We start from the raw sequence: 14,662 nt of genomic DNA on the forward strand, positions 1-14,662 counted from the left end.
TTTGTTTTTTGGGTGTGGAGTTTGGTGAGTTCCTTGTAGATTTTGGATACTAGCCCTTTATCTGATATGACATATATATTTTTAAAATCAGGTTTATGTTTGTTTGTGAAGCATTACATCTTTGTCTAAATTTGGGACTAATTTATACAACAGGAAATTATCTTTTACTTAAAATTCAAAAGAACATCTTATTAATACAGTGTCTTAGATGACATAGCATTATTAGTTTGTAATCATTTTTTCCCCAAATTTTTTCCATGTTTAATACTGTACTCAGGATGTCTACTTTTACTTTTAGAAGTTTTGAACATATTTTTTTCTAGAGAGTCTGACACTTTCTTGAGAATTTTAAGGTTTATCAGCCTAGTGATATAATATATGCTAATATTTTTATATATAATATTCTAATATCTTTAGTATCTGTAAATGTATCTGATTTGGTAATTAGTGGTTATTCACCTATCAAATACCCAGTGGGTCCCCACTGTCCACAAGAAAAAAAATAAAGATGATATCCAAATTATTCATATGCTATTCCAAATCTCCACAGCTAGGCACTGACCTACTTTTCTAATCTCTCTTTCTTCATTCTCCAATAAATTTATGTTTTTTAGACACCCTTCCCATTTCCTTAGAAGAAAGTATGCACTTCTGTGGTTCTATACATTTGTAGGTTGAATTCCCTCAAATGACAGTCCACTGTCTGTTCTTTCTTGGCTCATCAGAGTAAGTACCCTGTCCTCTCTGCATGCACACTTCTGATTCACCATCACAGTCCCACCAATTCAGAGGCAACTGGTAGTTTCTTTCTCATTTTACTCAAAGCCCTTTGTTCTTTGACTAGGATCCATTCATTCTTCAGTGTGTTCTATGTCCCTACTAGCCTATAAGATCATCCTAAATAGCAGGGCTCTGGTCAGTCATTTTATGTCAACTAACCTACTAAAAGTAAAAATAAAGTCAATTTAAGATCAGACTGGTTGGTTGCTTGTCTTACCTAAAAATAAACAGGCGATTTATTTAGCCTCCTTTTCCTCAGATAATTAAGCCAATCCCAATAATCTGTTTACTGTAAAATTGTCATAACCAATTTATTTTGTTAGAACCAAGATCTTTTGCTGTCTACCAGAAGAGTATAATCATAAATACAAAACCCTACAACAGCTATGCCGTTAATGGTTCCTCCTTCAGTGTAGTGACTTTGTGCAGTGTGCAACCTATAGTACCTTACATACACTACCATCCATGCCTCCTCACCTTCATGTTTTATTTTTTCAATGTTTGTTATTTACTGTAATCTATGAGCCAAGTACATAAATTAAATATATTTGTGGTTTATTTGTAGAAACTGCAAACAGTATTTTCCTTCAACCAAGGAAAATTAATCTGAAGAAAATTGACCCCAGTAGGAAATAGTAACTATCATCCTTGCATTAAAACTTATTTATCACAGTGACTTTCACTTTTTTTTTTAATCTTTCCTGATTATTTTAAATGGTCCCAGCCCTCTCCAGTCTAAACTTGCAAAACATTAGTGTCAATCCATATTTGGAACCAAATGCACATTACCTGTACATAATATCAATATCATTATTTGTGTATTGCTCATATATCTACATAAATAATCTCATGTTGCAAATATATCAGCATTAACAGTTAGTGTATATATGATTTGGTTATTTAAACTCTCCAAATCCGTTTCATTATTTACGTAATGGAGAAAATACTAGTCTTGTGGCATCATTGGAATAATTGAAGGACAGAGAATATTATCCTAAATGTGCCAATCAGTGGTTCCTGTCTTCAGAGAAAATAGAACCCCACCCAGAGACCTTGCTGAAACTGTGGACGTAGGCATAATAATGCCCTCTCAGCCGTACAATTCACAAGCCAATCAGTAGATATGATGTTGAACCAATCAGATGCTCTCTCTGAGAAATTAATACATTGAATTACTAGATAATTTTAGTTAAACAGGCTATGGAAACCTGACCAACATGGCCATGTAGTCAGAGCCAAAGAAGATAACAAAATCATTGCCATACCACAGCGTCCCTGACGACTTAAGGTAAAGATGGGTCATGGTTAAGTAAGGACAGACATTTCTTGATAGAACAGAGCAGACGTGCACACAGAACTGAAAAAAGAAGAGAGAGAGAGAGAGAGGAGAGAAAAAGGATGAGTAGATGGAAGAAAGGAAGGAAAGTGGGAGGGAAGGAAGGAAGAAAAATGCTTAGACCTAGAGAAAGAGAAATAGAGTAGTTGTCTATTTTCTATATCACATGAAACCTTGGAAATAACAAGCTTTTTATTTCAAATAGATTTTCCTATATCTTTGCAACAAATTCTCCACTGAGGTTGTTTTTTGGAATGCTTTTGGAACCTCCAAAAATCCCTTCTTTGAATGAAAAGAGCATAGCACCTTTTCTAGTCCACGCTACACATGCAAGACTGGAAGTTTTCACTAATCAAGACTATAAACCGTGTTGCCATTGCTGGTCTCATTTCCGCTTCCTTGTAAATACGATCCTAGCATGAAGGAAACACAGACCTCTCCCCTACCCATGTCTTTCCCCCTATTGAAAACTGTAGCCACTTACAAGATTCAGTGCCATAATGATCACAAAATTGATACAGACAGCAGCAGCTGATGTTGCAAACTGCCAGTGTTGTTTGATGAAATTCCACTTGAATGACGCGAACTGTTCCATGACGACCAGGCGGTACACGACAACAGCAAACACCGCAGTGATCACCAAAGAAATCTATAACGTGGGAGACCAGAGGAGATGTCCGATTTTGGAATAACTCACAAAACAAAAGCAATACCATGGATTAATATACTGGGTCCACAGAGCTAAAGGAATTGCCTTTTCCAAGAAAGGATACATAATTTTTTTTTCCTTTAAGGGATTGAGTTATATTAGAGTCAAAATACATATTGTAAGATTTAAGCTGCTCAAATTTCCACTTTTTTAAAAATAATGTTTTTTATTTATTTTTGAGACACAGAGAGAGACAGAGGGAGCAGGGGAGGGTCAGAGGAGAGGGAGGCACAGAATCTGAAGCAGGCTCTAGGCTCTGAGCTAGCTGTCAGCACAGAGCCTGATGTGGGGCTGGAACTCATGGACTGTGAGATCATGACCTGAGCCAAAGCCAGATGCTCAACCGACTGAGCCACCCAGGCGTCCCTCAAATTTCCACTTTTAAGTGGAATGCTTAGTCTTAATAAATTTCAGGGCAACACATCTAATATCCACTTTATCTTACATGATCTTTGTTTCTCTTAAAGAGTGTTTTATTAAAGATGTGCCCAAATTGTCTTTGTAATCACTCATGACTTGCCATGATATTAATTTTGTTTAAGAGTATATATTACCAAGGTATTGAAGTGGATATGGTTTCTTGCGCCCTGAGGGCTGCAAAATAAGTTGGTATCTTAGAACTTCCTTCTAAACATGGAATCCAACAACATTCTGATATTGATGGTTATACTTTACCATGAAGAATATTCCTGAGATAGAAACAAGAAGACGAGAGACTTTGTCTGAGGAAGGCTGATGTGGCTCAGGCTTTCCACTGATGGGGTTCACTCTCTCCATCTTGTAATACTTGGCTTCAAACTGGGGCCGAAGTGTTTCCTAGAAGAGAGACTAAAGTTACCTATGTAACAAAGTCATACATTAAAAAAAAAAAAAACGATCCAATCAAGAGTTGATACAAAATTTCTGGATTTTGGCCTACTTTCATAGCAAGTCTTAGAAAAGAAGCATATTTTTAATTAGCACAAGTTTCCAATGATGTCATTTTAGGAAACATTATGAAAGTGCTTTGAAAAAATTACATAACTTCATCAATGATCTGTCTTATCTTCATGAAATAAGAAATCTTGTTAGTAAAAAACATCAAGGGAAAATTTAACAGTGTTTAAGTGCTTCCAGCTTGGATGTTAAGGACAATGAATAATCTTCTGCATCCTGTGTTATCTCAGTTTCTCTGTCTCCTAGTTTCATAACATCTTACCTCCTCTTCTTCCCATTCAATGAGGTCCCAAGTATAGGTAAGTGTACTTCTTCTCCTTTTCCAAAACTCCAAGAAGACTGTGGCTATAGATAATATTAATATCATCATCATCATCATCATCATTACTAATTATTTGCCCTTTACCCGACAACATCACATTCTTTCATCATTGCTTTTCTTTTTTGGATTAATGCATTTCCACTGCATTGTTAAATTATTAAAACAAATTAAATTTGTATTGCATTTATATAAATGGACTTTTATTTTTCCCTCACTCCTTCCTCCAAGTCTCTATACACTACTGTCAGCATAAACTCCTAGCATGTAATCTTTTTCAATGGATTAAATAAGCATAGACCTTTGCTAGCATGATCCATCAAAGTGATGCTATAAGAGAAGGTCAATATTAGTGAGCTAAACATATATTGTCCCTTTTGACTTGTATATGCTTATTCAATATCATATAAAAGACCAAGAGAAAGACTTCTCCAGACAGGAATGATAATAGAAACTAGATGTTACTTCTCCAGAACCCAGACAGGGATGGGTTGGGAGAGAGAGTGGAAAAGCACAAGGTTACTATGGTGAAAGGACAAGAAAAGAAAGAGGCCAGAGAAGACACTCTCGGATGCATTTTCTAGGTGAACTCAGCATGGACTCAAAGGGCCTCCATGGAAAAAAGTAAAGAAATGCCTGAACCATAATCTGAACCTTCTGTGTAAACAATTAAGACAAAGATTGCTTTTTTTCACCCCTAATAAGTGGTCTGCACCTCACAGCATTCAAGACTTGTGGACATCAGTAACACCTCATACATGCATTCTTAAAAGCTGTGGTACCATTCATCCATCTAACTATCCATCCATCCATTTGCTCTTCTCTCATTTTGGGCAAGGAACTCTGACCTCAGGGATCTTCTTATCCGGTAGAGTGAGAGAGTCATCTAAATAAAGTTAGCTTACATTGTAGTAAGAGCTATAATGAAAGAAGAATTAGAGCAAAAACATAGAGACACATGCTTTTGGAAAAAGCCACCACTACCACCCGCATCACAAGCAGATGATAGAGCAAAGGTTTGAGGTCTTCTTCCCTATCTGTAAATATAGTTTGTTGCCTTCTTTGCAAAAGAATCCCAGGAGAAGATGATTCTGAGGGGTTTTTTTTTGGTCTTTTTTCTTTATAATTAAAGGGCAGCCCTAATACTGGTTAGAAAATACAATGTTCATAATCACATGATCTTATATTTTTATCACACTTTAAAATGTACAAAGTACTTTCTCACATATGATTTAATTTTGTCACTTTATTTTTTTTTACATTTGTTTATTTATTTTGAAAGAAAGAGGGAGAGCATGCCTGAGGTGGGGAGAGGGGCAGAGAGAGAGGGAGAGAGAAAATCCCAAGCAGGCTCCACTCTGTCAATGCAGAACCCAACACAGGGCTCGATCCCACAAACCATGAGATCATGACCTGAGCCAAACCAAGAGTCAGGTGCTTAACTAACTGAGCCACTCAGGTGTCCCTAAAGTTGTCACTTTCATAACACAAGTAGATATGGCAGGCATTACACTCATCAGATTTTTGAAACGAAGGTATAAACTTGCTGTGTCCAAGAACACATAGCTAATAAATAGCCGAGTCAGGACTGAAGCTCTTGCTAGTTATTGTCTATACAATCTTCGTTGTTTTAATTTTTTTCACCAGGCCTACTTTGTATGTTATCTACTGATTTTCTATAAGGTTTTATAAGAAGAAGCATGGCTAAAAGAATTGAGATAGCCAAGCTCCACCGACAGGAAGACAAATGAGGTTTTCCAAATACTTGATCTGCTATAAGAAGAGTTGTCCATCATCACTGTTACCAAAGGGAGAGCTAGAATTTAAAAAGAAGCGGCATATAGAGGAAGTGTACTGAAGGAGAGACGCAGAGAAATAATTTATTATGGAAGGAAAATTGAGGGAAAAAAGCAATAAGCAGCTATAACATGACGTGATTATAAACTTAGGACTTAGAGTCTTTCTCTAAGTACATGACACAGAATGCATGATAAAATTCTAATTATCACTGACCTCAGTCAAGGTTTAAAGTTTAAATGTGTGATGTGGTCATTTCCTAATTTATTTTTCCAGCAAAACTCTGCCTAGAAGCATCTCCCAGAGAATCTAAGAAATAAAGGTAATCTCGGTTTTGTGAGCCTGAAAACTGCCTTTGATGTAATTTTAACTTGCACAAATTTTCCTTGGGACTTTAGTAATAAACTAGGCTTTGTGTTAAAGATCCATTCTCTGTCTGATATATATTCATTTTATTCATGTATTATTTAAACTCAGGTGAATCAATATTCTCACTTTAAAAAATGTTTAGTTAGAAGGAGGCCATGTAATTTATCAGTATGCCAAAAAACATAGAAGAAGGAAGGAAGGTACCACCTATTAACCCCTACTAAACTTAATAAAGACAAAATTAATAATAAAATTTGCTAATTAGAATAGTGGTTGCTTCTGAGGCAACCACTTCCATTTCCTCATGTCCATTTCCAGTGGCTTCCCTTTGTGATCTAAAGCCAACGGCACAGAATAACAGAATCATAAAGTTAGCATCTCAAAGAGGTTAGATTCTATATGTAATTTTCTCCATTACTTATTTCAAATTTATAAAAATCTAGGCCCAAAGTGGGTGACAAGTATCACCGACCTTGTCTAGATGTCTGCCAAAGCGTCTACAACACTTTACTATACTTTTTCCTATATCTGCTTTCATCTACACTTCAGATTAAGCGTTTAGAGTTTCTTTTTCCCTTAGTGCTTTTAGTGCTTAGCACACTGACATGCCCAATAAATGTTACATTGAACTAAATTTGTTAATTTTTTTAAGTTTATTTATATTGAGTAAGTGAGAGAGAGAGGGAAGGAGAGCATTGTAGGGGAAAGAGAGAATCCTAAGCAGGCTCCACGTTGTCAGCACAGAGCCCACTGCAGGGCTTGAATTCAGGAACCATGACATGATGACCTGAGCTGAAACCCAGAGTTGGACACTTAACCAACTGAGCCATCCAGCCGCCCCTGAACTAAAGTTTTGAGTGGAATCCAAAAATTTTGTAGAAATTGTTACTCTAACTCCTGGTTAAGTGCTCTTTCCATTATTCCAGAGGTTTTCAAATTGTGCTCCAGGGAGATCGAGAGAGAGAGAGTCCCTTATAGAGAAGTCCTTTCTATATCTGTTTTATATATATTAAGTTCAATTCGATTTGGGAAAAAATTATTACTAAAAAGCTTTAAAAATGACTTCACTATACTCAGGGGGCAGGGACTCAAGGAAAGAGAGCAGGGTAAAAATGTCAATTCCAAAAACAAACTGAAGTTAAACATGACTGAATATGGAAAGCAAAAAGGAATTCCAAGTATTGTTTTTATCAGAAGAGATAAAGATTTAAAGCCTTCTCAAAAGAAGACCCAATGAAACAACCGTTTATCAGAGCAGCACTTCTGAGACTGCCAATGTAGATTACACCCAAGTACAACTAAAGCCTCTTTTCCTTTCCCCAGACTTAATTTCAGCAACATCCTCAAGCGTAATGTGCCTTTCCCACAGAGCATTGCAACATCACTATATGTGAGGTAGAAATACAAACGTCACAGAACAGGTTTTACCATTAGCAGAAGGGTCACGAATGTGGAAAACATTTCCATGCCCAGAGAAAGCTACATTCTCTTCCACCACCCCTACCCCCACCCCTGTCTCCCTGCCTTAGCACCTTACAAAAAATAGAGTTAATGGAGTTCTTTACATAACTATAAAGTAGGCTCATCAATAGAAAGAGCTTATAAATATGTAGAAGTGACAGATTTGGACTGAACTGCACTTGACACTCCTACACTGGGAGGAACTGGTTAGTCAGGACTTGCTTGTCTTGTTAAACTTCCTCTTTGCCTAAGGCCATCAAGGCTCTCTTTAATGTTACTTCCAATTTCCCTCCCCTCCTTCTTCCTCTCTAACAATGCTAAGTAAAAAAGAAAACGACAAATAACTAGGTTCTAGTAAAAAAAGAAAAGGACAAATAACTAGTTTCTAAGAACATCTGAACCCTAAGCACTGCCAGTCTTCACCAATTCCTAAAATGAGACTTGATCATTTTCCCCCTAGGAACATGCACTTAGAAGAAGGTGCGCAGAAACAGCATCATGTTATATTACAGTGCAATGAGAACTCCCAGGATAATCTGGACCTGAGCAGACTTTTTGATGCTAAGAGTCCCTCTAAAGCTAATTCTTCTGTCACTCGATATGGTAGTGGCATGTATGTATCAAATACATTATAGTAGGATTTGTCCACATTTAAATGGATACTTTCGATTGACTTGCTATAAAATTGCAATAAAAACTTGTCAGCATTTGCCATATGTTTTTACAAAACATAATAACCATTTCAAGCACAGGATTAAGTTTTCTTAGGCCCTTTCTTCATCTTACCATTCAACTATTTGATACACTTACATTTCTTAATTCTGCCAAACATTTTCTGATGACAAATGTAGAAACACCAGCATAAGTAACTGGACCAAGCACCTGTCTGGTTCACTTCTGAAACAGAGGTCTAGGAGGTCTGTATGAGGCTTTTAATAAGTAAATGCTGAATGAATGAATTGAAACAGTAAAGAAGAAAATAAAAGTCACCTACACTCACCATTGATAAATAGCTATAATTAAATTTTTGGTTATTCCATCCAAAGTATTTTTCTTGAACAGTGTATTTATGACTGGTATATACTCAAAGGTATGGTCATACTGGCTGTTAATTTATGACTGAAAAAAGAAAAACCAAACTCATAACTGAGTCTCTGAAATGTCTCACACCCCTTACTGTGCTGGCCTGTCCTCCCCAGGAAAGCTTCTCCAGGACAGGATCCCTGACCAGTTAACTGCTGAAACAGCTTGTGGGCTCCAATCAAGTGCTCCAAGACTAAGGTCTGCACTGATTCTGACTAAGCCAGTGCCAGAGCCCTAAGCATTGTTAAAAATTTGCCTTTTCACCCTATAAGCATCCCTCTGGAATTGGGTAGAGTTCACTCAGAACTGTACTTGGCATGACCAGGGAATGACAGCCAATATAAAAGAAATTTCTGGGATGCCTGGGTGGCTCAGTTGGTTAAGCACCCGACTTCAGCTCAGGTCACCATCTTGCAGTTCATGAATTAGAAACCCGCACTGGGCTCTGCGCTGACAGGCTGACAGCTCGGAGCCTGAAGTTTGCTTCAGATTCTGTGTCTCCTTCTCTTTCACCCTCCCCTGCTCTCTCTCTCTCTCTCTCTCAAAATAAACATTTAAAAATTACAAAAAGAAATTACTAACTTCACTTTTATAATAAGCAAAATAAAATATATCTTCTTTTTTTTTTAATTTATTTTTGAGAGACAGAGAGAGACAGCACAAGCAGAGGAGGGTCAGAGAGAGAGGAAGAAACAGAATCTGAAGCAGGCTGTAGGCTCTGAGCTAGCTGGTTAGCACAGAGCCTGACCCAGGGCTTGAACTCACAAACCGTGAGATCATGACCTGAGCTGAAGCCGGACGCTTAACTGACTGAGCCACCCAGGCGCCCCAAAATATATCTTCTTGATGAAATTAAAGTGATCCTCAAAAAACAATACAAACAAACAAACAAACACCTAAGAAAGGCAATGTGGTACTAGACAAAGACCATGGCTTGCAGTAGTAATGTTCTGAGTTTGCAACCTGCCTATATGCTTTTATAATTGTGTGACAAATGACTGCAACAGAAGCCTAAATAATGATAACCCTCCATTTTCACAACTTACAGTCAGAATAGTAAAATTATCTTCATGAGGGGGATGAATGAATTAAATGAGGTACAGTTTATAAGTGGTTTAATTCTGCTTAATTAATTTTAATTGTGTAATTCATTTTAATTGGTTTCTTCTGCATAAAATATATACAGTATAAAATATACTTCATAAAATTTAAACATATAGTATATCTTTCTGCAGGAAAAATAAAGTTCTTATCACTATTTATATTTAAACTGATTCACAAATTCAGTCATAATCAGTTTCCACATACTTTTCATCTTTTCCTCATAACCAAGCAAACAACATACTGTCTGTCCTTTTTTCTTCTTTTGAATTTAAGACTATAAAACTGCTTCTAGAATAAATATTTTAATTCAAAACTTATCGTTTTTGAGAATCGATTTGTCTATTCCTACAGAGAGCATACAAAAAAAAAAAAAGAAAAGAAAAATGTGTTGCATCATATTACCAAAGAGGAAGTAGAGAACTAGCATTTACTGAGCACTTACATTGTCCCAGAATTTGTGGCTGCAATTTTTAAATTAATCAATATCATTTCTCCAACAACCCAGGTGAACTAAAATGTTATTGATCCCATTCAGTTGATAAGCAAATTGAAGTTCTAGCAGGTTGTGTCCTAAGGAAGACATTTCATTGAAATTCAAATCCAAATCCAAATTATGACCTTTTTCCTTGCCAAGGGAAAAAAGACTCCAAAGATGGTTTGGGATAGGGCTTTTTGAGCTATGTAATTTACAACATCTATCTGAGAAGAAGCTAGCAACACGGATGAAATGCTTAAGCACATTTCTAATAGATCTAAATGAGACTGAGAACTTCTGGGAGGTTCCCTGCTCATCCACTCAGTGCTCCGTGAATCAAGAGTCTAAATTTCCTTGACTTGAAATCCTTTCTATTTTTGTTGTTGTTGTTTGGAGTCTAAAGAAATATATTAACCACTCTCTTTTCTTATAATTGCCTCTACCAAGGTAGAAATCTTCGCATTGGTCTCTTGGAGGACTTTTCCTTTGCAGTAAAACTAAAATAAGATTTTGATACATGCTTATCACTTAATTATCTGAAAAATATATTGTTTTATTGCAATACTATATCTGAATTTATGGAGAAAGACGCACACAAACAAACATGATGCTTCTTGATCCACAATTCAAGCAAATATTTAATCAGTCAAAGGACAACTGGGGTGCCTGGGTGGCTCAGTTGGTTAAGAGTCCAACTTCAGTTCAGGTCATGATCTCACGGTTCGTGGGCCTGAGCTCCACATCAGGCTCTGGGCTGACAGCTCAGAGCTTGGAGCCTGCTTGGGATTCTATGTCTCCTTCTCTCTCTGCCCACCCCTACTTGTGCTCTGTCTCTCTCATTCTCTTAAAAATCAATAAATGTTTAGAAAAAGAATAACTGAATTATGTATATTTATAATTTTGTCTAAATGTTTCCTGTAGATGCAGCCAGAATCTCGGACTTCCTCAAATGCTGGGTGGTAGAGTGGCCCTATGTGTTTTCAACAGTTGACTAATCAAATGTTGAGTCAGCAATATATTTGGTTTGCATTTAGTAAGATATATTTATGTGGCTTGCAAGCATTTCCCTGAGTTTTTCAAGATTATTAACTATCTTAATATAGCAATGAATTCTGAGGAAACTGCTTCCACTTCATATGCTGACTCCTTCAGGTGCCAGGCCAGGGGCTGTATGGAGAGATGGCATGTTCTTTGGTGTCCAGCACTGATAATGCAAAAGAAATAAGATCTGAAGTACAGGAGCTAGAAAATACACCATGGAGAATTATCTTTACATTTTCAACTCTTATGTGAAACACACCACAGATATTTTCAAATTTGCCACAATATTAAAAATACATGATATTGCCAAAAATTAGTTCTAAAGCTAAAATAAACTTTTCAAAACTATCAATAAAAAAGGCTTTCAATCAACCATGCTAGAGGAAGAGGAAAGACTGACTTATTCTTGTATACGTTCTAAGGAATAATTTTTAAATGTCATATTAAAAGTTACTTTCATAAAACACAGACAAAAATGTAGGACAAAAAGCATATGAGCTAGTTAATTAAAATATTGTTACTTTTCTAGATTTTTATTTTATGTATTTGGAGATTTTTTTAATTTGTAAATTCGTGATTTTTCCCAGTTTAGTTGCTTTCACACCTTATTTTGTAAAAGGTTTTAAAATTGTGTGCCTTCCTCCAATGAATAGCTGTAATGCATCACACACATATGTGCCAGGCTTCCTGCTAAATGTTCCACACATTTAAACCATTAAATCATTAAATCTCACAACAGCTTCATGTACAAGACATGATTTTTTGGTTGCTATTTTTCTGCTCCCAAATGAACTTGATCTGTACCCCAGGTTACTCTGACTCCTGAGGCAGGGTTATTGATTTCAAATGCTAATTCAAAAGAAGGGATTCTCAATAATCCTAGGTGTCCTTCTTTACAGATTCTGTCCTGATTCCGCACAAAAATTTATATATTTTTTTCTGTAGTTAAGTTTCTAGGAACTGTCAGTTTAATTAAACATAACATGTTTTCATTGTTCTCTCCAAAGTGTTTGAGGTGCTTAGAGTCTTTTAAATGAACAAGAAAGCCACTTGCCATTGTTATTTGCTATCCATGAACTTGATTTCAGAATCCCCTTCAAGTCATGGATAAGTTTCCTTTGCTTCTGCCCTGGGTTCCGAGCTAAGAGACAAATCGAGAACCTTCTTCAGAGTGTACAGACCTAGCTTCGGCCTCTCATTCTCTCCTCATTCTCTCCCTTGTAAGGTCATGGCTCAGTGCTGAGGATACTCAGCAAATAAACTCTGTGTGCTGTTGCTGCCATGGTTATTATTTAACTCTTCTAACTTTCTAGCCCCCCAAAAAATTGAGATTCCAGGACTTTCTAATTATCTGCCTTAATATTTAAGAAAAGATTAATAAATTGATCTTTTCCAAAAGGTGGCAAAATAGGTTATATTATCAATGTGCCAATTTTCCCTTTTATTATATTTATGCCTCTTTGTAACTTCATTAAGTCCTTATAAAACTAAATTGCCGAGTTGATTAACTGGCCAACAGTTATCTAAAGAGATTAGACTCTGCAATGAAATCAGGGCTCTATAAGAAGGAAACCTGTAGAACAGTATACTCCACCATCCAGGATGAACCCGCTGTGTAGCATTTCTAAACAACAGAGTAGAATGTACTTGTTAGCGAGAGCAATACCTTTTTCCAGCAGATTTCCACTTGCAAGTTGTTTTGGGTGCTAGAAATAAGAGGCTTCACTTCTATGAGCAAGAGTCTAGAGGGAGCCCAGAACTCTCCATCTTGGCAAGATGCTCCCATGTTGGTATCTTACACATCCACCTTTTCTCCTGTCATCACTCATAACTGGGTCTATCATGACCTGGTCACCATGTGCCTTAACTCTGTTCATATCAATTATTTAAAGGAGATCAGGATTCCAGGTCATCCTTTAGCCCTCAGAGTTTGATTCTCTGGTTTTGGGGAAACAGAGATCGCCTTTGTGACCATCTCCCACTCTTTCCCAATACTCTGAGATACTTTCACTATTCCCTCTTGTGTTCAAATCATCAACAGTAATGTCTTTTGTGTCCCCCCACCTTCCTGCTCTAACTGAAACCTGAGTCAACCCTGAAACCCCAATATCCCTGTGACATTCTCAGGTAATAGCTATTTGTCTCCCACACTAATTGGGACTGAAGATGAGGTGGTGAATTTCTTGCTCCTCAATGCTGCTTCAAGATCATTTCCTCTCCCTCCTCATTAAAACTTCACAGATTTCAGTTTTGCATTATCAATCCATACTTTCTACTACCTCTCCTAGTGTTTGTCACCTACCATTCCTTGGAGACACTTCTCTAGCTTCTCTAAAGATTTTTAAACTCTTGGCTTAGTGTAAATCTTTCAACATGACTCCTAAAATAATTCTTTGAAATTGCAATATACACAGATAATCTTTCTATGACCTTGTCTCTATCTTCAATTTGTTTTCTTCTACTTTATTTCACTCATGTACTCCCATAGCATACTTTTGATCAATGACTACAACTCTCTAAAATCTCCAATTATCACTTCCATTCTTCTAGCTTACTCCTGAAAAACTCCAACAATTCTTTGACTCAGATTTTCAATACACTGACTCTTGACCAAGATTTTTCAATTCTCAGCCTCATCATATTTTGACTATACTTTCCTCCTCTTATGCCTTCACTTTCTTCTTTATGATTCTAATGGTTTGACACTATATTCACCCACTTGTGTATATACTCAGGGTTCTGGCTCTTGTCTCGGTTTATCATAAACTCACAGTTTAAAGAGACACTACTTAAAAACAACACTACTACTGTCTATCTGTATCCCTGCACACCACCATCACTGGAGAAAAATATAGGTATGCTGGGTGAGTTGATTTGTTTTAAATTAATGAATTGAGTGGACCTGTGCCATGCTATCATAACTTCTCTTTTCTCTTTTAACATCCAGCACATATATTCCTATCACTCTCAGTTGCAATTTTGCAGCCTATCTCATCATGAAAAATAACCTATACTGGGTGCCTCTGTGGCTCAGTTCATTAAAAGCATCACACTCTTGGATTTCAACTCTGGTCATGATCTTATGGTTCGTGAGGTTGAGCCCTGTGTTGGGCTCTATGCTGTCAGTGCGGAGCCTGCTTGGGATTCTCTCTCTCCCTCTTTCTGTCCCTTCCTTGTTCATGCTTCCTCTCTCCCTCTCTCAAAAGAAAGAAACATCAAAAAAAAGTATACAGAAGAAAGTATCCATCAAAC

The 14,662-nt window shown here is 36.8% G+C and overlaps 1 protein-coding gene across 1 annotated transcript in view; it reads right to left on the reverse strand.

Moving 5' to 3' along the window:
* The window catches only part of ANO3 (anoctamin 3), a 258,575-nt gene that overhangs the window by 39,889 nt on the left and 204,024 nt on the right, over positions 1–14,662 (reverse strand). The window contains exons 14-16 of the mRNA XM_029915555.1: positions 4,024–4,106; positions 3,501–3,641; positions 2,601–2,765 (exon numbers count right to left, since the gene is read on the reverse strand). Of these exons, the coding sequence (XP_029771415.1) occupies positions 2,601–2,765; positions 3,501–3,641; positions 4,024–4,106 (389 nt within the window). The remainder of the gene's footprint in view (positions 1–2,600; positions 2,766–3,500; positions 3,642–4,023; positions 4,107–14,662) is intronic.

This window comes from Suricata suricatta, chromosome 11 (genome assembly GCF_006229205.1).
Source record: "Suricata suricatta isolate VVHF042 chromosome 11, meerkat_22Aug2017_6uvM2_HiC, whole genome shotgun sequence".
Classification (NCBI taxonomy): domain Eukaryota; kingdom Metazoa; phylum Chordata; class Mammalia; order Carnivora; family Herpestidae; genus Suricata; species Suricata suricatta.